Source organism: Barbus barbus (genome assembly GCF_936440315.1).
Source record: "Barbus barbus genome assembly, chromosome: 41".
NCBI lineage: Eukaryota > Metazoa > Chordata > Actinopteri > Cypriniformes > Cyprinidae > Barbus > Barbus barbus.
Genome location: NC_136719.1, coordinates 14,651,137 through 14,678,574, shown reverse-complemented (window position 1 = coordinate 14,678,574; position 27,438 = coordinate 14,651,137). Strand labels below are relative to the sequence as shown.

At 37.9% G+C, this 27,438-nt stretch overlaps 2 protein-coding genes across 5 annotated transcripts; both read left to right on the top strand.

Annotated features, from left to right (window-relative positions):
• The first annotated feature begins 127 nt into the window (after positions 1 to 127).
• On the top strand, positions 128 to 4,483 carry LOC306860737 (45 kDa calcium-binding protein). The gene is made up of 7 exons (XM_079402603.1): positions 128 to 440; positions 741 to 1,087; positions 1,559 to 1,695; positions 1,924 to 2,037; positions 2,135 to 2,293; positions 2,381 to 2,556; positions 2,659 to 4,483. The coding sequence occupies exons 2-7, from the start codon at positions 780 to 782 to the stop codon at positions 2,833 to 2,835; spliced, it is 1,071 nt and encodes a 356-aa protein (XP_079258729.1). The 5' UTR covers positions 128 to 440; positions 741 to 779; the 3' UTR covers positions 2,836 to 4,483.
• Positions 4,484 to 15,193: 10,710 nt separating this feature from the next.
• On the top strand, positions 15,194 to 27,121 carry LOC306861040 (carboxy-terminal domain RNA polymerase II polypeptide A small phosphatase 2-like). 4 transcript variants are annotated; one of them, XR_013783443.1, is made up of 8 exons: positions 15,194 to 16,260; positions 20,434 to 20,585; positions 22,836 to 22,937; positions 23,126 to 23,182; positions 23,720 to 23,812; positions 23,987 to 24,172; positions 25,015 to 25,117; positions 25,800 to 27,121. XR_013783443.1 is itself a non-coding variant. In XM_079403102.1 (8 exons), exons 1-7 carry the CDS (start codon positions 16,200 to 16,202, stop codon positions 25,086 to 25,088), a joined length of 804 nt encoding a protein of 267 aa, XP_079259228.1. In that variant the 5' UTR covers positions 15,194 to 16,199; the 3' UTR covers positions 25,089 to 25,117; positions 25,800 to 27,121. The 4 variants fall into 4 exon arrangements, 3 of the variants coding, with proteins under 3 accessions (XP_079259228.1, XP_079259229.1, XP_079259230.1); XM_079403102.1 differs by having other exon boundaries at positions 23,987 to 24,251; XM_079403103.1 differs by lacking the exon at positions 25,015 to 25,117.
• The last annotated feature ends 317 nt before the right edge of the window (positions 27,122 to 27,438 follow it).

The window sequence follows — 27,438 nt, the reverse complement described above, 5'->3', positions numbered from 1 at the left end:
CAAGCAAGGGTTTCAGCACAGATGGCCATCGAATAAAAAACTGATATGAAAGATAAACAGACATTTGAATCAGTGCATATTTCTTATGCACTGGTCTGCTGGTACAGTAGATGGCGATATGTGCGTTATCCCTCACATGTTACACAAGAAGAAGACACGCGAGCTTGACAACGTAGCAATGTTTCTTTCCTGAACGGCTTTCTGGTGTCAGTCTGTGTGAACTCTTGCGGTTATCGATCTGTCCTGTATGTGTTTGTGTGTTATCTGAGTCCAGAGAGGGAGGACGTCCCGTTCAGGGCCATAAACCGCTCCAGTGACCAGCGTTTGGTCTCGAGTGGCGACGTGTACAGGAACTGCAGTCGCTCAAGGTGCTTTCAGTACTGGCTTCTCTTCATTCATCTGATATTTTATTTTTTGGAAAGGAGCGTTCAAACGTACAGGTAGGTAGCTTGTTATTTATTTCCGTTCACAAGCTGCATCTTTCTTCGTTCAGACAGGAGTTGTCAAAGATTATGTGCTGATTCATATTCAGTACCGAGTAATATTGAGCAAAAACTAATAAATTAATTGATATAATTCTGTCAGTCCATCACGACCTAAAGAAGTCTTTGTATTTGATCTAATTTGATTTGAGGTTTACTGTAAATAATTTTTCAGTAGCATACTACACAGTCTTATTTGAATATGTTGAAGTCTGCTTATTATTTGTGCTTTAATGTGATTTTTTTTTCTCTTTGCAGTGGTTGTACATCTGTTTGTGACGCTCAAGCAGTAAAACCATGTCTAACCAGAGAAGACCTCAGCCTGGCCGCTTGTGCGCCTCAACTTTGGCAGTATTTGTGATGCTGGCTTTGAATGTTCAGGCCAGGCCAGCAAATATATCAGCGTTAAAAGACAAACACCCCAACAGCAAAGAGGACAATGAGATCCTTCCACCTGACCATCTGAACGGTGTGAAGATGGAAATGGACGGTCACCTCAATAAAGACTTTCATCAGGAGGTGTTTCTGGGGAAGGAGATGGAGGAGTTTGAGGAGGACTCAGAGCCCAGGAGGAACAGGAAGAAACTTATTGAAATCTTTACCAAGTATGTGTACAGCTGTGGAAACAGTGCGATTTTCCCATGATGTGCTTGCGTGTCATTCTAAAGGCATTTCTAGTTTAACCCAATGAGCAGTGAGCAATTATAGTCAGCTGTGATGAAACGGAAGTAGAGACATATCTTTTTTTTCTGTATTGTGACATACATCTGAGCAAGCTTACAGTAAAAAGGAACAGGGTTTAAGAAGAGAAAATGATTGAAGTCCTGCATACGGTCTGGTATCTTTGTCGGAAGATTAACTTATGATATTGATTAAATTACAAGCTAAAACAAAATAATACAAAAAATTAAGATGCATTTAGAAAACTAATTTCCATTTCATGCTAACTTTAAAAACAATCAAGCATATGCATTAAGCAAATGTTCGATTACTTTAAACTGTTGATGCCAAAAATATCTTTGAAAAAACTGCACAGTTTTTAATTGCCTAATCAAACCTTTACTTTCTGTTTCTAGGGTGGATATTAATAAAGACAGGAGCGTCAGTGCAAAAGAAATGCAGCGCTGGATCATGGAGAAGACAGAAGAACATTTTCAGGAGGCTGTTAAAGAAAACAAGCTCAGTTTTCGTGCCGTAGACCCTGATGGGGATGGTAAGTGGATGTTGTTTTTTAGTCCCATGCCTCAATTAAATTATATGTCAAGTAGAGATATGTTGAATCAGATTTCTGGCAAGTTTCAACATGATTTGTAGTTATAAATGTTTCCTGTGTTTTACTAGAGCAAAATCATATGTATATTGTTTATGACATCTGCCATGATGATTTCATAACACTTAACAATGGTCTTGACTGCCAATTTCTCAAATTGCGTTCTCTCAGGACATGTAACTTGGGATGAATACCGTGTGAAGTTTTTGGCCAGTAAAGGTTTCAATGAAAAAGAAGTGGCTGAGAAGATAAAAAATAATGAAGAACTGAAAGTGGATGAAGAAAGTAAGTTGTAATGTAGAAGAAGCATTTGTAAAATATGGTGTAGTACTCACATCAAAGCCATTTCTAATGATATGAATAAAATATGGCTTCACTACAGCTCAGGAGGTTCTGGAGAGCTTGAAGGACCGCTGGTTCCAGGCAGATAACCCTCCAGCTGACCAGCTGCTAAATGAGGAGGAGTTCCTCTCGTTCCTGCACCCAGAGCACAGCAGAGGCATGCTGAGATACATGGTCAAGGAGATCGTCCGAGATCTTGGTAATCTTAAATTTATGCCTAAGAAATGCCAACACAAATTCATTGTGATTCTTTATTATAAGCGAACCCTATATGTTTCCTAAACAGATCAAGATGGAGATGGAAAGTTGACTCTTGCTGAATTTATCTCCCTCCCCATGGGAACTGTGGAGAATCAGCAGGCCCAAGACATCGATGACGACTGGGTTCGTGAAAGGAAGAAGGAGTTTGAAGAAGTCATTGATGCTAACCATGATATGATTGTAACCATGGAAGAGCTGGAGGTTGGTCCTCTTTTGTCAGTGCTGTTAAAGGATAATAACACTTTTATAGCATCCAGTTTGAATGTATATCGGTCTCTTGCTAATATTCCTTCTGTCCCACAGGAATACATGGACCCTATGAATGAGTACAACGCCCTGAATGAAGCCAAGCAGATGATTGCTGTGGCAGATGAGAACCAAAACCACAACCTGGAACTAGAGGAGATCCTTAAATACAGCGAGTACTTCACTGGCAGCAAACTCATGGACTATGCCCGTAACGTACATGAGGAGTTCTAAGACGTCTCCTCAAGTCTTTATGAATAAGAATAGCATGTATATATCCCTAAAGTGTCGCAAGGATGATCTTTGCTTGCTTTCCAGACTGGGATGAACAAGTGCATCCGGACATGTTTGTAAATGTACAAAACCTCAAGCCACAAAACCTTCTGTAATGTTGCAATGCGCAGCTATGACATTAAGAGTCTGCCTTCATAATGTCATAGATTTCCATTTGAGCCCCATAAAGTTCCATATAAATAATTTTAGACACTTTTGATAATTAAGAGAAATGTCTGTATATGAGGAATTGGTGAGGGGAAAGATTGTTTTCCACATGAAGGTGGAATTTCTATATAAAAAAATTAGAGTAATGTAAATAATGTAGTTGTTTGGAGTGCCATAATATATAAATGTATTCACATTTTGGGTGGGTTGCTTTTGACAGGGTTTGAGCTTCACGAGAAGTGTTATTTCCAAAGATGATGACCCAGCAAAATGATTTAGGGTGGTAATTTTGCGAAAACTGTAACATACAGAACTATATATAGCACTTATATTTGAGATCTCATCAATAAATGCAAAAATCTAGTTAAGGAATCATATTAACTGAGAGTTCATAGGATAATTAATCCGTCCAGATGTGACCTATTTGCACATTGAAGCGTTTTTAAGAACCCCATTATGTCATAATTGTATATAGCTTGCATATTATTATTTTATTACTTTTAAGAATTCAGTTCACCGTTACCTCAGCAGCCTCCTTTAGTCAAATGTTAGTGTAATAGAGCATCTTATTCCTTGATGACACTGAAGTTTCTCCATTGACATCTGTTTTGTAAAAAGTCATTCAAAATGAGTTAATTTAAACATAAGATAAATGCTTTGAGAGGAATTATATTATTAGGAACTATAATTTACCCTTTTGATATTGCTATGAAGAATGGAAGGTCCGATACATGTATTTTCTGTATTTGAGAATAAAGTTTTATTAAAAATACACATTTGCCTCATGAAATTAGGCTAATGTGTCCTATTGACTGTGTATATAATTGAGCTCTAGTTTTGGCGGTGATCATTTTTGAGCATGCTTTGGTAATAGTTTAAGATATAAATTATTTAATTTTATTTTGCTATATGAATTATTAATATCTGGCTTTTTGGATTAATTTGTTTTGTTATTGAATTCTATTGTGTGTTTATTCGATGTTAAAATATGAGCTGCTAATGTGTTCAGAATTATCCTTGTTCATTGACTGATCATATATTACATTCATCCTGTGGAAATTAAAGTAACTGCTTAAATAAAAAAACTGAGTGCTGTTAAATGCTGTTACATTATATTGAAATAATATATTACACATTATAATATATGATACTGTTATTCTGCATTTATGCAATTCATAATCAATGCATGAAATCTACATTACCTTTAAAATTACTCAAATTACTTATGTTGTGAAGACTATTAACATTTAACTCCTGTGATGTTCCTGAACGTGTGTTTAAAAAAAACAAACACGTTTTTTAGTCCTGTTTGCGTTTTGGATGAAGGGGTGTGATGTACAGTATGTACTGTAAGTAATTGTAGTTCAATATACATTAAACTTCATTGACTGACTTGTATTTTTATTCAGTTTCTGGGATACAAATATACTTTTTACACCTCAACATTTTGCTTAGACATTCCTGTTACATATTGATCATTATCGGGTGTATTACAACGTAAAGCTATCTATATATTATATCTTGCTAAACAAACAACACACTCCTAGGAATTACACTCAGTCAATGAAATTAAACTATGGTCTTTCACTCTTTACACTCCTTGTAAAGAGATATGATTTCATCAGTAAATTTTTTTAAAAATTATATATTTTTTAAATATAAAATGTACTTGTTTGTAAGTTTGTAAGTACTTTAAAGTCAAATGTTTTACTTTCACACAAATAAGTTTTTTTTGTTTTTGTTTTTTGAGCTACAAATTTTCACAGTCCATGTTTTTTTGCACAACTGGTCCAAAGGCTGAACTAATTAAGATCTTTAAAATGTTTTTGAAGGAATTATCTTTCAGTAATTTTAAAGAATAATATTATGAAATATTATTACAATAAAAACTATCTTCTATTTTTTAATATATTGTAAAATATCATTTATTTCTGTGAGTGCAACGCTGAATTTTCAGCAGTCTTCAGTGTCACATGATCTTTCAGAAATCATTCTAACATGCTGATTTACTGCTCAAGACAAATTTCTTATCAATGCTGAAAATATTTGTAGTAAGAAATGAATACTTTCATTCAGCAAGGATGCATTAGCCTACATTAATCATAAGTGACAGTAAAGACATTTATAATGTTACAAAAGATTTCAAATAGTCTGTTCTTTTGAACTTCCTATTCATCAAAGAATCCTGAAAAAAATGTTTCCTCAAAAATATCAAGCAGCAAAAATGGTTTCCAAAACTGATAATAATAAGAGCCATTAACAGTAATTGATTTGGTGCTTAATATCTGAGCACCAAATCAGCACATTAGAATGATTTATGAACGTGAATATCAGAATCCTCTACATCACTCATTATATGGATATTAATTTGACAATAGCTATTTTCTTGGTTTGTTGTATAGTTCTTGCTGTTGACATTTTGTCTGGTTCAGTTCCTGTTTGGGAACATGCAAAGCAGATCACATCCTGTTTAAACAGAGATGGTCAAAAAAATGTTTAGAGTTGATTTAATTGTTGATTAGTACATTAAATGTACGCTTAGAAATTATTATAATTTTTGCATTATACTTCTGCACTTTTTTTAATTTGCACTTGGACTGTGAATATCATTGGCTATTATGACAAATTGCTTGCTATGATCCTCATTTGCAAGATGTTTTGAATTAAAGCGCCTTTTAATTGACTAAATATACATATTGAAAACACGTAAAACTGCTCATAGAACTATTTTGTAAATCATTTCACAATAAATGGTCCACTTTTTTCGCTTTTTCATTTAGGCCTAGAGTAACCACAAGGAGGCAGTAAAGCGTCAAAAATCACAGACTGCTGGTATGAGCATATGTGCCTCTGAACTCTAAGACCCTAATAAATATTACTACATGTTCTTTACACATATGCCTTGCAAAATCCAGTTTACCTCCAGCTATTATTTGTGTTCACCTTAAAATTCATGCACAGCAACAAGAATTTTTGACACATTTGTCACTTCCACGCACAATGCATCTAATGAGCATCCAGCTGGCAATATTTAAATTATTAAAAGAAGTAAGAGTCTCTTTTCTGTCCAATACATACAACCGTCCCAAATGCTGAAGTTCTAGCAGAGCCCTACTATAGGGTGTGGCATTGTGTAAAGAGCAGACAGACGGGTTTCAAGTACGGTGGTGGTAGAGAGAGAGAGAGAGAGTTTTTTTTACTGCTAGAGACTGTTATGTAAGGAGGGAGAGTCTTCCCACCTCCCCTCTCTGTTTTTGTTTTTCTCAATGAGCCAGGCTCTCCCTGACGCAGGCCCCTGCGCCTGTCCACTAGGCCCCTTTCCTGGAAACAGAGCCTGGCAGGGGCCACTCAGGGGCAGGTTTGGGGGGGAGAGAGAGAGTGATTGTGGGAGGGGGTCTCCTTCCCCTTCCTGCAAATCACATGGCTCCAGACTTGAGTCTGAGCCTTACAGAAACCTCAGATTTGGTCAATCTGGGCACAGCTCTCATTGAGCATATGTGTTCAGGTCATTGAGTACATGGACCGTAAGTCACTGAGGGTGGGGGACTCTAGGCAGGATTAAGTATCTTATATCCTGTTTACTGATTATTGATATGTACAAAGAGCCTGAAGACTGAATGAATCCTTTAGATATCTCAGAATTTCAGCACTGAAAAAGCCCATGTTCATATGTTGTGATTCGATAGACTGTTTTACGCCTTTTTAAAAAATATTTTATTTACAATTATTACATTTAATGCAAGACAAGTGTGATTGCACATGTACCTACATGTGCAATGACAATAAATTGAATCCAATCCAATCCAATCCAATTATATCGACCTGTATTATTAATTCTTTATATTATTATACTAAAACAAATTTAATACAAAATATATTCTATAGTATATTCTATTTTTTTTTTAATTATTATAATTAGTAGTAGTAGTAGTTACTTACTGCATTTTGATGCACTACCCTTCAAATGTTTTAAATAATTACAATTTTTTTATGTTTTTGAAAAAGGTCTTGTATGCACTCCAAGGCTGCATTTATTTGGTCAAAAATACAGTAAAAACAGTAATACTGTTAACTATTATTACAATTTTAAATAACTGTTTCCCATTTTAATATATTTTAAAATGTAATTTATGTCAAGGTTCAGGGTGCCTTCCCTGCTCCTCTTGCTGTCTGTGTTGTCCTGTCAGGTTCGGCAGCTCATGGTCTGGGCAATCGGTGCTGATGGTGCGGCGGAATGGTGCTCTCCCCCACCCGTCGCTCATTCCCCCACTCCCTTATATGTCCCTACTTTACTGTTCCTCGTTGTGAGTAGATTGTTTTGTCCTTGCCAGTGTTCTGTGTGATATTTACAGTTCTTCATCTGACCCTCTGTTCCCTTGTGCTGCAGGACTCGTAGCACGGAGATCCAGCAGCTTGTATGATCCGCAGACGCTGCCGGCCAGCTCTGGAATCTCTGCTTCCTTAAGCCGCTGTTAAATATTGTTTATGTTATTTTGTTTTTTGTGGCGAGAAATAAAGTTTCTCCGTTCTCTAATCTGTATCTGAGTCCTCTATTACTCATACACCGACAAAATCTACTCACCAAATAATGGATTCAGCAGAGGAAACAGAGTTGCGCCGAGCCCTTTCGCAGCAGGGCATCCTACTGGGTCGGCAGCAGGAACAACTTGAGGCTTCTCGTCGTGCCTATGCGGAGGTTTCGCTTCCAACTTAACCAGCTGGTGGAACGGCTGGACCAGCTACAGGTCAGCTCTTCTGCGGCTCGGGCTGCAGCACCCCCCCATGGCCCGGAAGGAGCAGTTCATCGCCACGCAGAACCGTGGCTTAATCCGCCCGCTCCTTACTCGGGTGTGCCCAACTCATGTCGGTCATTTCTGTCCCAATGCTCATGATCTTCGCTCTCCAGCCTTCCTGTTTCCCCACAGAGCTATCCAGGGTAGCGTACGTCATCACGCTCTTGGTGGGTCAAGCGAGGGAGTGGGGCACGGCCATGTGGAATGGCGAGCAGGCTTGCTGTGAATCTTTTGAGGCATTCTCGGAGGAGCTGCGCAAGGTGTTCGATCACTCGGCTCGGGGAATTGAGGTGGCATGAGCCTTGTCGGTGCTTCAGAAGGGCGAGCAGTCCGTGTACTCTGGAATGAGAGGGCACTCTGGGATCACTTCCTCCACGGCCTAGCTGAGCACGTGAAGGACAAGATCTATTCCCTGGAGCTGCCAGCTGGCTTAGATGGATTGATCGGCCTCGCTATTTGGGTCGACGACTGGATTGCTCTCCATTCCAGGCACCGAAGAGGGGGATTTCCCTGCGAGCGCGTCACAGGCGCCGAGTCGGTGACTACTTGTGACATTCTGTCTCAACTCCTCGTCCTCCCGGAGGAGGAGCCCATGCAAGTCGGAAGAGCATGACTGACTGTGGGGGAGCGACACCGTCGCCTGGCCAATCAGCTGTGTCTCTACTGTGGTGAGGCGGGTCATGTGGCAGCTGCGTGCCCTGTAGCGAAGCGACGCTCATCACGCAAGGGGGAGCATATGGTGAGCGTTACTATGACTCGACTGCCATCTGGTGGTTGTGCAGAGTTTCTAGCTTCATTACGGTTCGGTGGAGCCGCTTTCCAGGTCTCAGTGTTAATCGACTCTGGAGCGGAGGGCGGTTTTATGGATTCTGTTAAGTTTCGTCCATTGCCCTGGCCGAACCTATTTTGTCTATGACTCTTTGTGGCACCCTACTTACTAATATTACTCATGTCACTTAGTTTGTTACATTAACTTTGTCTGGTAACCAAGCTGAGGAGATCCAATTTCTCCTTATTCACTCGCCCACCGCTCCAATGGTGTTGGGTCACTCCTGGTTTGTTAAACATAACCCCCACATTGATTGGGCTCGCAATTCCTTGTTGGCTTGGAGCCCTTTCTGTTTAGCCCAATGTTTGGGTGCTGCATTTTCCCCGGTCATGTCTTGGTCTATGTTGCAGGAGGAGCCGGTGAGCCTGGCGGATGTACCGGAGGCTTACCATGACTTGAGAGCGGTGTTCAATAAGTCCCGAGCTTCATCTCTGCCTCCGCACCGCCCATACGACTGTGCGATTGACCTGTTGCCTGGCACTTCCCCACTGAAGGGGCACCTTTACTCTCTGTCCGGACCGGAGAGGGAGGCCATGGAGAGGTATATTCACGATTCTCTGGTAGCAGGCATTATCTGTCCCTCTTCCTCTCCAGATGGGGCGGGGTTCTTCTTCGTGGAGAAGAAGGATGGTTCGCTGCGTCCCTGTATAGACTATCGGGGGTTGAATGACATCACGGTAATGAATCGTTATCCTTTGCCGTTGATGTCATCGGCCTTTGAGCTCTTGCAGGTGGCAACCATCTTTACGAAGTTGGACTTCCGCAGTGCTTATCACTTGGTTCGGATTAGGGAGGGAGACGAATGGAAGACCGCCTTTAACACCCATACTGGGCATTTTGAATACTTGGTCATGCCGTTTGACCTTTCAAACTCCCCGGCGGTCTTCCAGGCACTCGTCAACGATGTGCTCAGAGACAGGATCGATCGGTTTGCTTTTGTTTACATCGACGACATCCTGATCTTCTCCTAGAACGAGCGCGATCATGTCCAGCATGTCAGGCGAGTGCTTCAGCGGCTGCTGGAGTATCGTTTATTCGCCAAGGTGGAGAAGTGTGAGTTTCACGCATGGTCGGTTCCGTTTCTGGGGTTTATTCTCTCATCTGAAGGTATCCGAATGGATCTTGCCAAGGTAAAGGCTGTTGCTGATTGGCCCACCCCAGATAGTCGTAGAGTGGTCCAGCGTTTTCTGGGGTTTGCCAATTTTTACAGGCGGTTCATTCGGAACTTTAGTCAGGTCGCCCTTCCTCTGACGGATCTCACCTCCACTAAGAAACAATTCTGTTGCTCGTCGCAGGCCCAAGCGGCATTTGAGAGTTTGAAGAGTCAGTTTATTTCGGCTCCCATTTTAACGACCCTTGACCCATCTCGGCAGTTCATTGTGGAGGTGGATGCGTCCGAGGTGGGGGTTGGGGCAATTTTGTCTCAGAGAGATCACCTTCAGACGAGAGAATACATCCCTCTTTCTCTCATCGTTTAACCCCCACGGAATGGAACTACGACATCGGGAATAGGGAGTTACTAGCTGTCAAGCTGGCGCTGGAGGAGTGGGGTCACTGGTTAGAGGGCGCGGGGTTTCCGTTTATCGTTTGGACTGACCATAAAAATCTGGAGTATATCCACACTGCTAAAAGAATAAATTCCAGACAGGCTCGCTGGGCATTATTTTTTGGGGCGTTTCAGGTTTACCATTTCTTATCGCCCGAGCTCTAAGAATGGTAAGCCTGATGCACTGTCGTGGATCTTTGAGGTTAAATTTTTTTTTTCCCCTTTTAAACAATGCTTGACCTGTGCATATTTCTCTCCTGATTATCAGCTGTTTGGTCTCTTATTCTGACAGCACCATTCACTGCAGAGGATCCATTGGTGAGCAAGTGATGTAATATTAAATTTCTCCAAATCTGTTCAGAAGAAGAAACAAAATCATCTACATCTTGGATGAGCTGAGGGTGAGTACATTTTCAACAAACTTTTATATTTTTGGGTGAACTATTCCTTTAAGAGCCAAATACTGGTTCTGTTAGAGTCTTTGCACAATCTTTTGCTCTTTATGTATTGTAAATTTAAATGACAATGATACATTTAAATTGATCAATGATAATAATCTAGATTTGCTCTGTTTGACAGAAACATGGCTAAAACCAGATGAATACATTACTTTAAATGAGTCCACCCCCCAAGATTACTGCTATAAAAATGAGCCACATCCGAAAGGTAAAGGGGGAGGTGTTGCTACAATTTATAGTAGTTTAGTTCTGGCTGCAGATAAAGTCTTAATTGTTGGCGATTTTAATATCCATGTCGATAATGAAAAAGATGCATTAGGATCAGCATTCATAGACATTCTGAACTCTATTGGGGTTAGACAACACGTTTCCGGACCTACTCATTGTCGAAATCATACTCTAGATTTAATACTGTCACATGGAATTGATGTTAGTGGCGTTGAAATTCTGCAGCAAAGCGATGATATCTCAGATCATTATCTAGTCTTGTGTAAACTCCATATAGCTAAAACTGTAAATTCTACACCTTGTTACAAGTATGGTAGAACCATCACCTCTACCACAAAAGACTGCTTTGTAAGTAATCTTCCTGATTTATCTCAATTCCTCAGCATATCCAACAGCGCAAAAAAAACTTGATGATGTAACAGAAATATGGACTCTCTCTTTTCTAGCACTTTAGATACAGTTGCTCCTTTACGCTTAAGGAAGATCAAAGAAAACAGTCCGACTCCATGGTATAATGAGCAAACTCGCACCTTAAAGAGTGCAGCCCGGAAAATGGAGCGCAGATGGAGGAAAACAAAACTAGAGGTATTTCATATAGCCTGGCGGGAAAATACCCTATCCTACAGAAAAGCATTAAAAACTGCTAGATCTGATTACTTTTCGTCTCTTCTAGAAGAAAACAAACATAACCCCCAGTATTTATTCAATACAGTCACTAAATTAACGAAAAATAAAGCATCAACAGGTGTTGGCATTTCCCAAAAGCACAGCAGTAATGACTTTATGAACTACTTTACTTCCAAGATCGATTCTATCAGAGATAAAATTGTAACCATGCAGCCGTCAGCTACAATATCGCATCAGATAGTGCACTATAGATCCCCTGAGGAACCATTTCACTCATTCTCTACTATAGGAGAGGAAGAATTGTATAAATTTGTGAAATAATTTAAACCAACAACATGTATGTTAGACCCTATTCCATCTAAACTACTAAAAGAGCTGCTTCCAGAAGTCATAGATCCTCTTTTGGCTATTATTAATTCATCACTGTCATTAGGATATGTCCCCAAAACCTTCAAATTGGCTGTTATTAAGCCTCTCATTAAAAAACCACAACTTGACCCCAAAGATTTTGTTAATTACAGAGCGATCTCAAATCTCCCTTTTCTGTCAAAGATACTAGAAAAGGTAAAATCCTCGCAATTATATTCCTTCTTAGAGAAAAATAGTATTTGTGAGGAATTCCAGTCAGGATTTAGACCGTATCATAGTACTGAGACTGCTCTCATTAGAGTTACAAATGACCTGCTTCTATCATCTGATCGTGGTTGTATCTCTTTATTAGTTCTACTGGATCTTAGCGCTGCGTTCGACACTATCGACCACAACATTCTTTTAAATAGACTAGAACACTTTGTTGGCATTAATGGAAGTGCATTAGCATGGTTCAAATCGTACTTATCTGAACGCCATCAGTTCGTAGCAGTGAATGAAGAGATATCATATCGATCACGAGTGCAGTACGGAGTACCTCAAGGCTCAGTACTAGGGCCGTTACTTTTGACGCTTTACATGTTACCCTTGGGAGATATTATCAGGAGACATGGTGTTAGTTTTCACTGTTATGCTGATGATACTCAGCTCTATATTTCTTCGCGGCCCAGTGAAACACACCAAATTGAGAAACTAACGGAATGCATAGTCGATATAAAAAACTGGATGACGAGTAAATTCTTACTGCTAAATTCTGAAAAAACAGAGGTGTTAATTATCAGACCTAAAAACCCCACATGTAATAACCTAGAACACTATCTAACACTTGACGAGTGCTCTGTCAATTCTTCTTCATCAGTTAGGAACCTAGGTGTGCTGTTTGATAGCAATCTTTCATTTGAAAGCCATGTTTCTAGCATCTGTAAAACTGCGTTTTTCCATCTCAAAAACATATCTAAATTGCGACCTATGCTCTCAACGTCAAATGCAGAAATACTAATTCATGCGTTTATGACCTCAAGGTTAGACTATTGTAATGCTTTATTGGGTGGTTGTTCTGCACGCTGGATCAACAAATTACAGCTGGTCCAAAATGCAGCAGCGAGAGTCCTTACAAGAACCAGGAAGTACGACCATATTAGCCCGGTTCTGTCAACACTGCATTGGCTCCCCATCAAACATCGTATAGATTTTAAAATCTTGTTAATTACTTATAAAGCCCTGAATGGCTTAGCTCCTCAGTACTTGAGCAAGCTCTTATCACATTATAGTCCTCCACGTCTGCTGCGTTCTCAAAACTCTGGCCATTTGATAATACCTAGAATATCAAAATTGACTGCGGGCGGCAGATCCTTTTCCTATTTAGCACCCAAACTCTGGAACAATCTACCTAATACTGTTCGGGAAGCAGACACACTCTGTCAGTTTAAATCTAGATTAAAGACACATTTCTTTAACCTGGCTTACACATAACACACTAATACACTTCTATTATTCAAATCCGTTAAAGGATTGTTAGGCTGCATTAATTAGATCAACCAGAACCGGGAACACTCCCCATAACACATGATGTACTTGTTACATCATCAGGAGAATGGCATCTACGCTAATATTTGTCTGTTTCTATTCTGTTTCTCAGTCCGTGTCTGGTGGTGGATCGGCGCCGGGAGATGATTTATGTGGCCCTGATCGTCAGCAGAGGCCGGACACCTGGATGAGCCCAGGGAAAAATATCCCCAGTCACCGTAGCCACCCGATCCGGTCCGTATCCAGATCAGATGGTGGATACAGAGCGCTCTCAACTCGACTTGTGTAAATCAAGATAAAGCTTCATTAACAATGTCTTTTCATCTCTCAGTTTTGACCTCTATGGAATGTTTAGTCAACTGGATAAACAAGGGGCACAGTACAGCAAGGAAGAGGTGTTAAAGCTTCTGTAACAAAAGCTTTGGTAACACTAGTTTATAGTTCTTGCTCTTAACTTATTAGCATGCTTATTGGCATATTAGCATACTGGCTGTTTAATTAGTACTTATAAAGCACATATTGATGCCTTATTCTGCATGACCATATTTAAAGCCCTTAATCCTACCCCATACCTAAACTTAACTCAGCAATACCTTACTAACTATTAATAAAAATAAGCAGCAAATTAGGATTCGTAGTTAATAGTTATGTGACAATGAGTTCCCAAACTAAAGTGTGACCAAAGCTTTCATTTAGACTGGCTGAAAATTATAGTTATAAAAAAAGCTAATTATGTTGCTATTTATGAAGCAGAATTTATTATTTTACCATAAAAGCATATTTTAATGTTTTATTATCTTCTTTTAAACAACAACAACAACAAAAAATGTTTGAAATAGTATGGTTTGATATTATAATGCATTGTAAACAGAATGTTTTTTTTTTGTGATTTCTTGCCTTCCGCTGCAGAGTTGCAAAAAACAGAAAAGAAAAAAAAAGCAGAACATGTTTTGGAGCTCTCCCACTTACACTTATTTTTTGTCACATATCTGACATCTGCACAACTTCCACATTTCTAAAACTAGGAATGTAAACAGAGGTACCATTCTTGTTTATGTCTTGGTTTTGTGGTATAGAATTGGTCCCATTTGGGAATAGTCAGGAATAGAACTCCAACATAGGAGTTCTGGCCAACAGCTACTCAGACCTCAGACTCGAAAAAACTATGCCTGTTATCCTTTTATCACTTACATTTACCATCCTCTACCTTTGTTCCTATGATTAAAATAAATAAAAAATGGGATAGAAACACAGAATGTAGAAAAATAGACTGAAGGAGCACAGCTGTCATTCTCATTGTTTGCAAACAAATTGGATGCTAAACAATAATTAATTCAATCATTAAATTAACACCTACCTGGGTTGTGGAAGGCATGTACAGGGCAATTAAGTTTTCATCATTCAGAAATTATGCATATATATTTTTTCACACAGCTGTCCACTGCAGTTTTACAATGATGCTTTTTCTGACCGTTTCATATCATGACATGAAATATTATCAAAGCAAACAAGTTCTTATAACATGGTTCATGAAGTTTGATTATTTTTGTTCATTTTTAATTAGGTTAAAGTTTAATGACCTAATTAATTAATCGATTTTAGTGATGTCATACTCCAAGTATTTTACATTAAACTTGCATTAATTTGAGCAAATAAAATACAACATTTAGCACTCAATAAATATACATAAACGACTTTGAATAATAATTTAATAACTTGATTGTGCTCTAGTTTATTTATTTATTATTATTATTTTTTATATAATTTTGGACTATTTTTTATGTTTGATTAAATTACCTTTTTTGGCACAGAATCCGCAGGTTACTTGAATTCTGCAATAACACAAACAGATATTTTGAATGGATAAATACATAGCCTTAATTAATCCACTTTATCATCACAACTACAATGACGTTGAGGAGGATCAGTAGAAAAATGATTAGGTGGATTAGGCGTGATGCATTTTTAAAACCTGAGATTTTTTCAGATATTACCCGTTCAATCGCATTACTCATTTCCTTTGCAATTTACTCATTATTAAATTAGCATTCCGCCACTGCAATTTAGATTTAATACGACCGCTTCTGACTACTGATTTGCGACAAAACCAGCACTGGAATGTTTTCGGTGTGGAGTGTGCAGAACAGAAGAATGCTTCAGCTACTCCCACTTCCTGCAGATCCAATCCGACACGACCAGCTGTTTCAAGGCGCCCTTACGAGTCCGTCCAAAGCAAAACAATACGCGGAAAAACATAAAAATCGTAAATTATCGTCTACTTTCGCGTCTTATCTTCTTAAATTTGACTTCTGAGCCAATTGGTCGTGTCTTTTTTTAAAATACTATTTTGGATATAGCCCAGCTACGGGGTTGTTTATCTGTAGTAAGGGGGACTTGAAACCGTCCTTGCCCCATGTCCTCGGTTGTTTTCTTCTTTTGCCTGGATTCTCCATGTTGTTGGAGAAAAAGTGAGGGCTTTACCTAGACTCGAGGGGGCTATGGATAAATATTCAAGCGATGAAGTAAACCGAGACGAGAAGCCTAGAAAATAGCAGATAAGAGAAAACAAAACAAAGTGTCATGCCCCTCCCATGTGGAAGATAATAGAAGGCGGGAATAAAAAAATATCAAAATATTTTGTCGCCGTAGGTTTGAGATATTTTTGCGCGAACGGAAATTATTCATTTCAAGCCTCGCTAGCTTTTAATGCCACTAAATGCGGACCGACTGTTTGTCGCTGGAAAAGGTCGGTTGGACGTTGAGGGCTGTGCGTTTGTTAGATGGAAAGTTCTATCATCACTCAAGTGCAGAGAGAGGATTCTCGGTTGTCTTCGAAAACAGGTAGGCAACGCACTCACATGCTAACGGCGATGTCAACTCTTTCTGGTCACATATTCTCTGTCTGGCGTTATCGCGTCGCGCTGTTCGATGCGCGATTCGAACGTGTTCGACGCTCGCGCTGTGACAGTTATTTGTCAAATCGAGCTGACTGACATGTCACGGTCGTGAGCGGAATTCGTTAAACCGTTTGAACTTAACGAATTCCGCTCCGCACGGCGACATGTTTTGTATATGGTTTAATAACGAATAATAACTTATTTTACCATGTACATGCTTTGCTGTTGCAGTAAGGCATTGCTGAATGTTTACGTAATATGTTTTTTTTAAAGAATTTCATAATGTTTTTTCTTCTTTTTATTTGGGCTCCTTAGTGTATATTAATAAAATATGTATTTTATTATGTATTGTTCCTTCACACAATAAATGTGATTCTGATGTTTGGACATTATTTAAATATATAACCAAACCGACCAAGTTAATTCGTGTTGCATGTTGTTTCCTCTTTTGTCGACGTCGTTTCATCGTTTGGTTAATGGATAATTTGAATGACATGTTGTTTTAACCTTACCTACTTACCGGCTTACCTACACTAGCACATCTCACACCCCTACCGAAGTAAAAGTACACAAAACATCGAGTTGAAATGTAGAAAAACATCGGGCTAATGGAGAGCGCAAGGTGCCGCGCAGGAATGAACAACACGCCCCTCAGCACACGCCCTCCATCTGCCGCGCGACGCTTAACGGTTAATGAAGGCCTTATCTAGACGTTTAACGAGGAAAGGCCACGGTGTTATGCGGAAAATTACATAGTAACCATTTTGTAACCCCTTACTTACTACCTGGCGGGCGAGTCTATCTGCTCACTGTTTTGACGCGCGGTTCGTAGCAGTGTTTATCGTGACTCTTGTAAATATACGCGCTTATTATAGATCTGACGCAAAGACTATATAAACACCGGTGGTTCTACCAGGACCGTGCTTCACTGATGTCAATTAGGGTATTATTTCAGATGTTTACGATCTCTGGATTAGTGAATTACGAGCAGCCATAGTGTTGGGAAAATAGCCAAACCAATTTCCTTGAAGACCCCTTGAACTCAGATTGTGCTTCTCTGGCATAAAGTGTGCAGTGGGACTTTTTAGTTTGTGGCTATAACAGCAAAGACTCTCAGAAATGATGGTGTTTGGGATGTGCATATATGTAGGCTGTGTAAGACAATAATATTAATAGGTTAAATCAATTTACCAGTATAGTTTAAATCATATGTGCTGATTAGCTTCTAAGACATAAACTTTGTATTAATGATGGTTTGAAAATAATTTTATGCAAATATTCAGACTCAGTAACTCTGAAACTATCAAGCGGTGTAACCCAGTAAACTGAAATAGTTTCTTTATAGTGTACTCAATTCAAAAACTTGTTTTTTAAGGTAAAAAATATAAGGAATTTTTGAGTCATAAATATACATATATAATGTATTTTTTTAACAAACTAAATGGCTATAATTCACACTTGTCAGGGTCTAAAAGGGCCCTCTGTATCGTGACATGACAACAAAATGGCTTCCTGCTTGTTGTTATGCCACACTGACTTTGATTTGTTCGTCAGCAGTTTTTCAAATATTATTAATATTATTTTTAAGAAACAATAACAAATATTTATTTACAATTACTTTTACTACCAATTCATTTTTCAAGAATTTAATCCTTTTAATGAAATTATATTCTTTTTTTACTTTCTCTAGACAGCTACACTATGTAGACTTTTTTTGTATCTTAACCTTCACAATAAAATATCAAAATAATGTTAATTCAGCATCTGAAAATATTATAGAAGCCATATTCAAGTCATTTTCTTAAAGTGTTTTTAAGTAATTTAATAGATCTGTACAAGTCATGTCATTGACCTCTAAACCAGATACCAAATGCTAAGAATGTTTGCAATGTTTATGTGAAGTTTTGAACATCATAACATCACAATGCAATTCATAAAGAAAGGCAATAAAAGCAATGCTTCGTTTAAATATAAAGGTTATCCAGTATGGATGTTTTTCAGCAACTGAGGCTGATATAAAGCTAATATATATACACAGTACATAACGCAAATGAATGATAGCAAATGAAATTGCAGTTATATATTAAATATTTGAAAACACAAAATATGCACTCGGGTAGCAGATAATCTGAAAATCAGCAGATAAAAAAAATATCAGGTGTGTTGATCACTATTAAGTCACTATATATGTGCTTCAAGAGGTTAGTGCATTTTCATTATTTGATTCTTTATTTGACAGGGACAACAGACAAAAACTGCCCCAGAATTAGCTACAGAGCTAAATTTCATCTGCTATTTAAGTATTTTCTTTTTAATTACATACACAATTTTGATATACTTGAAAGCATTAGAATTGTGTTTAGATTAGCGCTCAGACAGCAATCTGAATGCCTGAAAAATAGCTTCCATATGTATTGAGAATACGATACGTGTAAAACTGGTTTGAGCAAATCGAAGACATTTTGTCTAGGAAAATATTGCTGCTGTTATACCAGTGTTTTCTGATATTCACCTATTAGATACATTGAATACAACTGAGAAAAAAAATAATACCTTGAAAAAATAATGAGACCTTGTTGTTTTCTTAACAGATTCCTTAGACTCCAGTTACACACAATCCCTTGAAACTCAAATCCGTGCTTGCCATTTAATTCACCTTGGAGATCTTTATAATCTAGGAAAATAGATGACAATTCACTGAGGATGAAATTATACGGTTTCTTTTATTCAGCAGTTAAACTGTTTTTTGGTAAATTGATTAAAAAGCACACACAATCTCATTAGATTAGGTCTGAGCAGAAGAGTAATAGCTAGAAACCCTGACCACTTAAAAGCTTCTAGCAGAACCTTTGACGGTCCTTAACAAAACACCCTTTCCAATCCACTCTAAATGCTCGGCAGTATCGCTCCATCCTCGTGTGAAAATGTTTTCAAGAAAGTGCATTTGAATTCATGGATACATGTTCCTTGTACTCCATTTCCTGAGTCTTTTTGTTAAGCAGGGCGTTATCAGTGAGTGTACAGATGGGCAAATACAGCACAGAGTAAATGATGACGAAGGAGGCCATTTTCTCTCATCCTCCCTCTGCTGTACATGCTGCTCGTATGTTACATAAGATGATTCCTATGGCTGCATAAGCTCCCATAGGAAACGGGAGGGGGAAAAGATGCCTGGGATCAGCCCCTGCTCATCATCACGGTCAATTCCTTTAGCTGAGAAAAATGAGTTGTACTGAAGTTACATCACCATAGCAATAAAAAACAGATTCTAATCATTGCATGGCGCACTTTCATGCTGCGAGAGCTTTTGTGTCCATTTTTTTTCTTCTTGGGAATCTGAACAGGCATGTCTGAACAAAATCATGTTTCACTTACATGCAGATATTTGCAAGCAAAAATATGCAGAAGCCCCCTAAATATGCAAGGAGCCCCTCGGCAATGCACAACAAAGCCTGCTACGGATGTCGTGTTACAAAACATAGCTCTTATTTCTGTGGCTACAAGACTTCTTGGTCTTGTTTCTACCAGACTCTCCTGTGATGAAATGGCTGGAGCCGTGTGTGAGTGCGTTAGAGTGTGTGTATGTTTTGCTCCGAAGGTACAGCTGAAATGTGTGGGCTTTCCCGCCCTCTGAGATTATATAACATATACCAGCCATGGCCAGCAGTCTCATTTAAAACAGATTTTCTGTTTCTTTGCAACGTGTGCCATCTCTGGAGAGGGGCGGCTGAGCATTTGGTCATTTTGATGTTGATAGGCGCCGTATTTACTGCCGAAAACATACATTTCATTCCAGTGCTCTGAATTATTTAAGAGCTCTGTCAAGCCTCAGTGGTGCATTTGATGCAGATTTATCGAGCTGACTAACAAACGTGAATTTAAGTTTCTGTTCGTCATCTATTGGAGACTAAAGTGGTTCATTTGAAAATATTTATTAACATTTACTAATGCGCTCTGGGTGGGGTTTGACAGTAGCACTTAGTGGGATTCAAGTGGGATTGTTTATAAACCACGCAACATGAGCCTTTTTGTGCTATGTTTATGCAATACAATTATCAGCGGGACTAATATATGCAAATTGTGCATTTGAAAAAATTGCTTTATTGTGTTCAAACAGATCAGGTGAATAAAAGCTCGCCTCAGAAACCTGGGAGTAGGAATATCTTCAAAAAGCTCATCTGTTGCCTTCGCGCTCAAGATGCCCAACTGCCAACATCACCTACCCATGATGCTTTGCTAGCGCCTGAGGACAATGGGACCATTGCCAGAGTATTATAGTAACCATTAATCAACACTGTGTCACTTTTTTGTTCTAGTTTATTTTGTATCATTGAAACAGGAAACAAATAAAGAAACATTTTAAGGATTCACTAGAAGTAACTGCCCATCATTAAATTGTCATTTCGCCCAAAAAACTGTACATTGTCAAACTCTTTTATTAATAAACAAAATTACATATTATATATATAAAATAACTATTTTAATATTATTATTTGAAGTGTGTGTGGCTACTAAAAATTCAAATTTTCCCTATAAAATTATTATAATTATGTATTATAATCTAAAATTAAATGTACTGTTCAGACCAGGGCTCGCAAAATCGCTAGCCCGACGTCCCGGGGCTATTGTGTTTTCGAGTTGGGCTACCAAAATGTATCACTGCCCTGCCCGACGGGCTACCTTAAATACAGGGCTCCCACGCAGTGTTCCCTCTAAGCTGAGCGCGCGCAGAAGAAATAATGTGCCTCGCACACAAAAAAATTAGTTGGGAAGCCATTTGATTGAATGCCGCCAGTAAAAGGGAAATAATAGCAATACTCCGGCAAACCGAGCTGAGTTAGAACCGGTGACGGTTTACAGGTTTCATAGAAAGAGAACGATATGCACCAAATGAGTCGCTGTAGAAACTGAATACTTCAATGGTTGTGGTGCACTCAACACGAGAGACAACGCAAACGCAATGACATGTGAAATAAAACGTCCTCATGTATTAAAGAAGAGTGGCTTGATTAAGTGCTGGAAATAACGGAGGATGGGCAAAGATGGGCTGTATTCATTTAAAAAATACAGAAAAAACTTTGATATAGTGAAATATTATTGCAATTTCTAATATTGGTTTCCTATTTTAATACCTATACTTTAAAATAGCATTGATTGCTGTGATCAAAGCTGAATTTTCAGCATCATTAATCCAGTCTTCAGTGTCCCATGATCCTTCAGAAATCATTCTAATATTCTGATTTATTATCAGCGCTGAAACTGTTGTGCTGCTTCATATTTATATGGAACCTGTGTTTCTTTTTTCTTTGATTCTTTGATTAATAAAAAGTTTAAAAGAACAGCATTTATTCAAAATAGAAATATTTTCTAACAATAGAAGTCTTTACTATCAATTTTATCCATTTAACACATCCTTGCTGAATAAAGTTTATTTAACTTTCTTTAAACTTTTTTAAAGTATCTTTAAAAAAGAAAGAAAAAAAATTCTGACCCCTTTTTTGAATAGTTTTGAATAGTTTATATTGTAACACAAAATCTCTATTTTGACTAAACACTGTTCTTTTGAACTTTTTGTATTTTAAAAATATCACAGGTCCCAAAAAAATACAGTATAAAAAATAAAATAAAAAATCAGTACGACTGTTTCCAACATTGATTAAAAATCGGCGTATTAGAATGACTTCTAAAGGATCATGTGACTCTGAAAATACTGCTTTGCTTCACAGGAATTAATACAATTTTAAAGTATATTAAAAATAGAAAACATTTATTTTAAATTGCAATAATATTTCACAATATTATTTTGTGAAATAATATTCAGTATTTTTTATCAAATAGATACAGCCTTGATGAGCATAAGAAACTTTTGAACTGCAGTGTATTGTACAGTAAAAATGTTTTCTCAGGTAACCTAAAATGTACATCATTTAGTTACATCAAGGGTCAAATCAAATATAAATAGCACATTAAAGTTAAAAGTTACACACTTTTTTGTGTGCATGCTGTACAGGTCTGGTATAAAGAATGCTTTTGCTCAGGTGCCCGAAATGTCCGCCCAAAAGAGAAAAGTTTTGCTCAGCAAGAAAAAAAAATGAGAGGGAACATTGCTCCCACGGGTCCTTAAATTTGATACAACTAAACTGAAGAGTTTTTAAGGCCTTAGACAGTTTTAAATATGTTAAATTTACCTTAAATTAAGAATTCTGCAGATACCTTGTAAATGGTAAAATAAAACTCTTTCCTTGATATTTGTTGATATTTGTGTATTGAAAATGTTTTTGATTGACATTTATGGTCTTTATTTTATTTGGGCTAGTTAAATGAATTTTCGGGCTACCAAAATCTGAAAAGTACCTGCCCGAAGGGCTACCAGGGATTTAGAAATTTTGCGAGCCCTGCAGACAATGAAGGGGCAATGCAATGTATTTTTTTTCTGTTTTTTTTTGGGCCGTTTGACTGAGTTAAAAGCCCACATGATTAGGAAATAAAAAATATTGATCCGTTACATCTTATCTGTAGATACCAGGAGAGTGTCTACTGCCAGCAGTGACCTCTCAGGACCAGGGAAAGATCTGTGTGGTCATAGATCTGGATGAAACACTGGTGCATAGCTCCTTTAAGGTACACCCAGGTTATTAACACTAATTGATATTGTAAATTTGTCATACTGTGTAACTAAGAAATATTAGCTGTACAGTAATTATTGTATGTAAACAATAATTATTTGCATGCATTATTGCACAGCTGCGTTAATAACAGTTTATCACTCCACTGGTGTTTTTAACCGAATCCACATTGTGTTTTTGTAGCCAATAAGCAATGCAGATTTCATTGTGCCTGTGGAGATTGAGGGGACCACACACCAGGTGAGATCTAATAAATGTTTGTGTATGTGAGAAACAGCAGTAATCCCCTGCCAGTGCTCACTGACACGAATTGTGCAGGATTTGGGCCTGAGGTGAGAGTGGAGATGTTGTTGTATATTTAAAATTGAATGGTGAGCGCCATCTGCTGGACTGATGAGAGAATAACACTTCAGATTGTGACATCACAGCGCACAATCACAAGATTGCCCATTAATTCATTTATTTTACTCAAAAAAAAAATTTGAGATGAACACAACAACAAGCAGTACAGCCGGTTCTTGTCAACTTTTCACAGAAAATCTGTGTTTGGCCTCTGCCTGGTTCAAGTAATCCAGGATAGGTTAGTTCCCACTAGTACGGCCTGTTCTTGATTACTTGTTTCAGGAGGAGGCTACGAGCGACAACACTAGATGGACCTACAGAGCATTTTGTGATTCACTTTATTTACAGAATGTTGCAACTCTAAAGACTCTGCATTTGAATGGTGAATTAAAGTCATTAGTCACATAAACAACAACGAACCCATCTGTGTTTTAGGTGTATGTGTTGAAGAGGCCATACGTGGATGAGTTTCTCCAGAGGATGGGAGAACTATTCGAATGTGTTCTGTTCACTGCCAGCCTTGCTAAGGTAATAAGACATTTATCACATTTCATTGGGAGCTTCGGGAAATAGAAATTCCTCATTAGTGCTGGTCAGTTAGTGTTATAGAGCTATGCTCCTGTAGTGTTAGATTTATTTTCTTCTCCAGTAACAAAGTTTCCTTAACCCATCCCTCCTTGTCCTCATTCATGGCTGTGTTAGTATGCAGACCCTGTGACTGACCTGCTGGATCAGTGTGGCGTGTTCCGCACACGCCTCTTCCGTGAATCTTGCGTCTTCTATCAAGGCTGCTATGTTAAAGACCTGAGTCGCCTCGGCCGTGAGCTCCACAAAACCCTGATCCTGGACAACTCCCCTACCTCCTACATCTTCCACCCCGAGAATGCTGTGGGTTTCACTGTCCTGCCGCTATTTAGCTTTTTTGTTAAAGCCTGCCTTTTCAATTTTCTCTCTTGCTATTTAAAGGGTTAGTTCATCCAAAAATGAAAATTCTGTTATTAGTTAGTGCCATGTTGTTCCAAACTTGTAAGACTTTTGTTCATCTTTGGAACACAATTTAAGATACTTTTAATGAAATCCGAGTGCTTTCTGACCCTGCATAGACACTGCATAGGCCCAGAAAGGTAGTAAGGACATCGTTAAAATAGTCCAAGTAACATCAGCGTTTCAACCTTAATTTTATAAGGCTACGAGACTACTTTTTGTACGCAAAAAAAAACAAAAAACAGACTTCATTCAACAATTCTTCTCCTCCGTGTCAGTCTCTGCTGTGCGTTCATGACAGTACCACAACGCATGTGTGTGATGCTGCTGACGCAGGAGCTGGCGTTCTGACGTAGAACCCTGCGCTGTGGTACTGTCATGAATGTGCATCGAAGACTGAAATGGAAGAGAAGAATTTGTTGAATAAATTTGTTATTTTTGTTTTCTTTGCGCACAAAGTATTCTCTTAGCTTCATAAAATTAAGGTTGAACCACTGATGTCACATGGACTATTGTAATGATGTCCTTATTACCTTTCTGGGCCTTAAACGTATCAGTTGTGTTGCTGTGTATGCAGGGTCAGAAAGCTTTCATAAAAAGCATCTTGATTTGTGTTTCGAAGATGAACGAAGGTCTTGCGGGTTTGGAACGACATGAGGGTGAGTAATTAATTAAACAATTTTTATTTTTGGGTGAACTAAACCTTTAACAACTGTTTATTTTTGCTGTATTTGACATATCTACAGTGTGGTCCAAAAGTCTAATATACAGTAGCCTCAGACGTCACGCCCACGGAACGTTGGCTAAACCGTCAGTCTGAAAGTCTGGCTACGCGAGACTACATATACAGTAAATGCATATATACTGCCATTCAAAAGTTTGGGAACTGAATTTTTTTTTAAAGAAGTGAATACTTTTTAGTCAGCAAGGATGCATTAAACTAATCAAAAATGACAGAAAAGACAATGTTACAAAATATTTCTGTTTCAAATAAATGCTGTTCTTGTTTTGTAATGGCTACTGTACTGTAATTACAGGATGTGATGGCAAAAATTTAAAAATAAATTTAAATAAAGTTATTTGTAAATGTAATAATATTTGACATTATTGAACATAAATAGCAGCACTAAGCATAAAAAACTAAAAAAAAAAAAAAAGATAATTAAATGATTACAAATTTTTGAATGCTAATGTATGTATTATTATGTGTTATAGAAGCATATTCTATATATATATATAGTCTATCAAATGTAATGCGTATATTAACACATGTTTAAAAGATGAACATTTGAAATTATATTGACAAATTTTACAATGTCTTTGATTAAAATTATATTTTGAATATTTTCATTGCAGACTATTGGACCCTACAGTATATGTAACAAATGATTGATGTACCACCATCTAAAATTATCTTCATGCTTTTAAAATACATAAACCCAGCAGATTAATATTATCCCAAAATGACTATATATTACTTTAAGCCAGTAAAGTAGTAGCTTATAATAAATAACCTCTGTGCCTTTAACAGGTTCCTGTACTGTCCTGGTTTGATGATTCAGAGGACACTGAGCTGCTTCACCTCATCCCAGTATTTGAAGAGTTAAGTCAGGCTGATGATGTCTACAGCAGACTCGAACAACTCAGGGGTCCATAATCCCTTCCCCACCAGACCAGGGCAAACCTCCATGTTGTGTAGCAATGCCTGCCAATCACACACGAGCGGCTCATATGACAGGAGACTCCGCCTTCTGACCTGAAAACAGACACGAAAGCTCATAATTCTGCTCAGCACAAAGTATATGCGGTTCTGCTACAAGGTTTGAGGACCTTAAACAGTTTGAACAGAAGCCAGCTTTGTCTCAGTCAGAGCTTGAATTTTGCAATAATTTACAGATTTTATATTCCTTTTTTACTTTTCTATTTTTTGTTATTAGCATTTTTTTACATTTAAAATGACATTATTTGGGAGATTAAAACAGTTCAGAGGGCAGGTCATCTATAATCTGCAATTATGTTTTACAGCTCAGCAAATAACAAAGCACAATACACTTTCAGGCCAGTCTTTCTATGCAAAGTCCTACCTGAACTCAACCTCACACTTTTTAATCTTCAACATTCATATTCATACTTTAAAGAAAAACTAGTGTTTCTAATGTATTCCAGATTCAGGCGAAAATGCCACAGGAATACACAGTCTTATCCAGCATGCTATGCATACTTTTTCCATAAATGCAAATGTGACACCAAGCCTCCATTCATCCTCGTTTCTGATTAGTCTCATTACTTTACATAAGGCCTTGTTTAAACGGCAGTTTTTTACTGTCGCTAAGGTGTTAACACGGCATTATATAAAAAAACTGTTTTTAACACAGTTTTATGTGAATTATAACTACATGCATATCTTGACACTTCCTGTATTCAATCTTAAAGTGGCCTTATATCTGCTTCAAGTGTACATGATGGGGTTTTATGATACGCGAGGAGCAGAATTAACCACAGAATGAACCAAAGAGATTTATCATGTTCGGTAATTGTCTCTCTCTGCTGTATTGATGCAGACAATTACTTGTACTGTCATCTATATGTATATTTGGTTGAACTTGAATTGTCCATCTTTGTATGATACTGTCTGTCGACGCAGACCACACGCTCCACCTCTGTACTTCATCTTATATTATTTAAACTTGATCATGATTTTACTGTAGCACAAATATTCAAAATGGCCATGTTTTATATATAAAAAAGGGGCAGATTGACTTGTTTAAAAAAAAAAAAAAAAGCCCTGATAAGATCTGTATTGCCATGTTTTTGACTCTTGTATTTGCAACAATAAATTTTTGTGGAACATTATGTAAATGTTGTCTGTGTAGTGTCTTATTGAGCCATTGTAAGCTATTAATAATAGTAATAACCTTATACAAAGCTGCACAGAATTCAAACAGTATGTAATAGCATTCAGATTCAAGATACATCCACTTCTGAATGATGAAACGCCACAAAACAAGCATTTGGATTCTTTGGCCTAAAATAATATTCATTTTGAATGATTGGTTTGATACCAAATAGTGTGCATCATATTAAACTTGTTCTGACCAATAGGGGCAGCAGAATCCATCTAAATTCATATGAAGACATATGTCGCATTTTCTGTAATAAATACACCACAC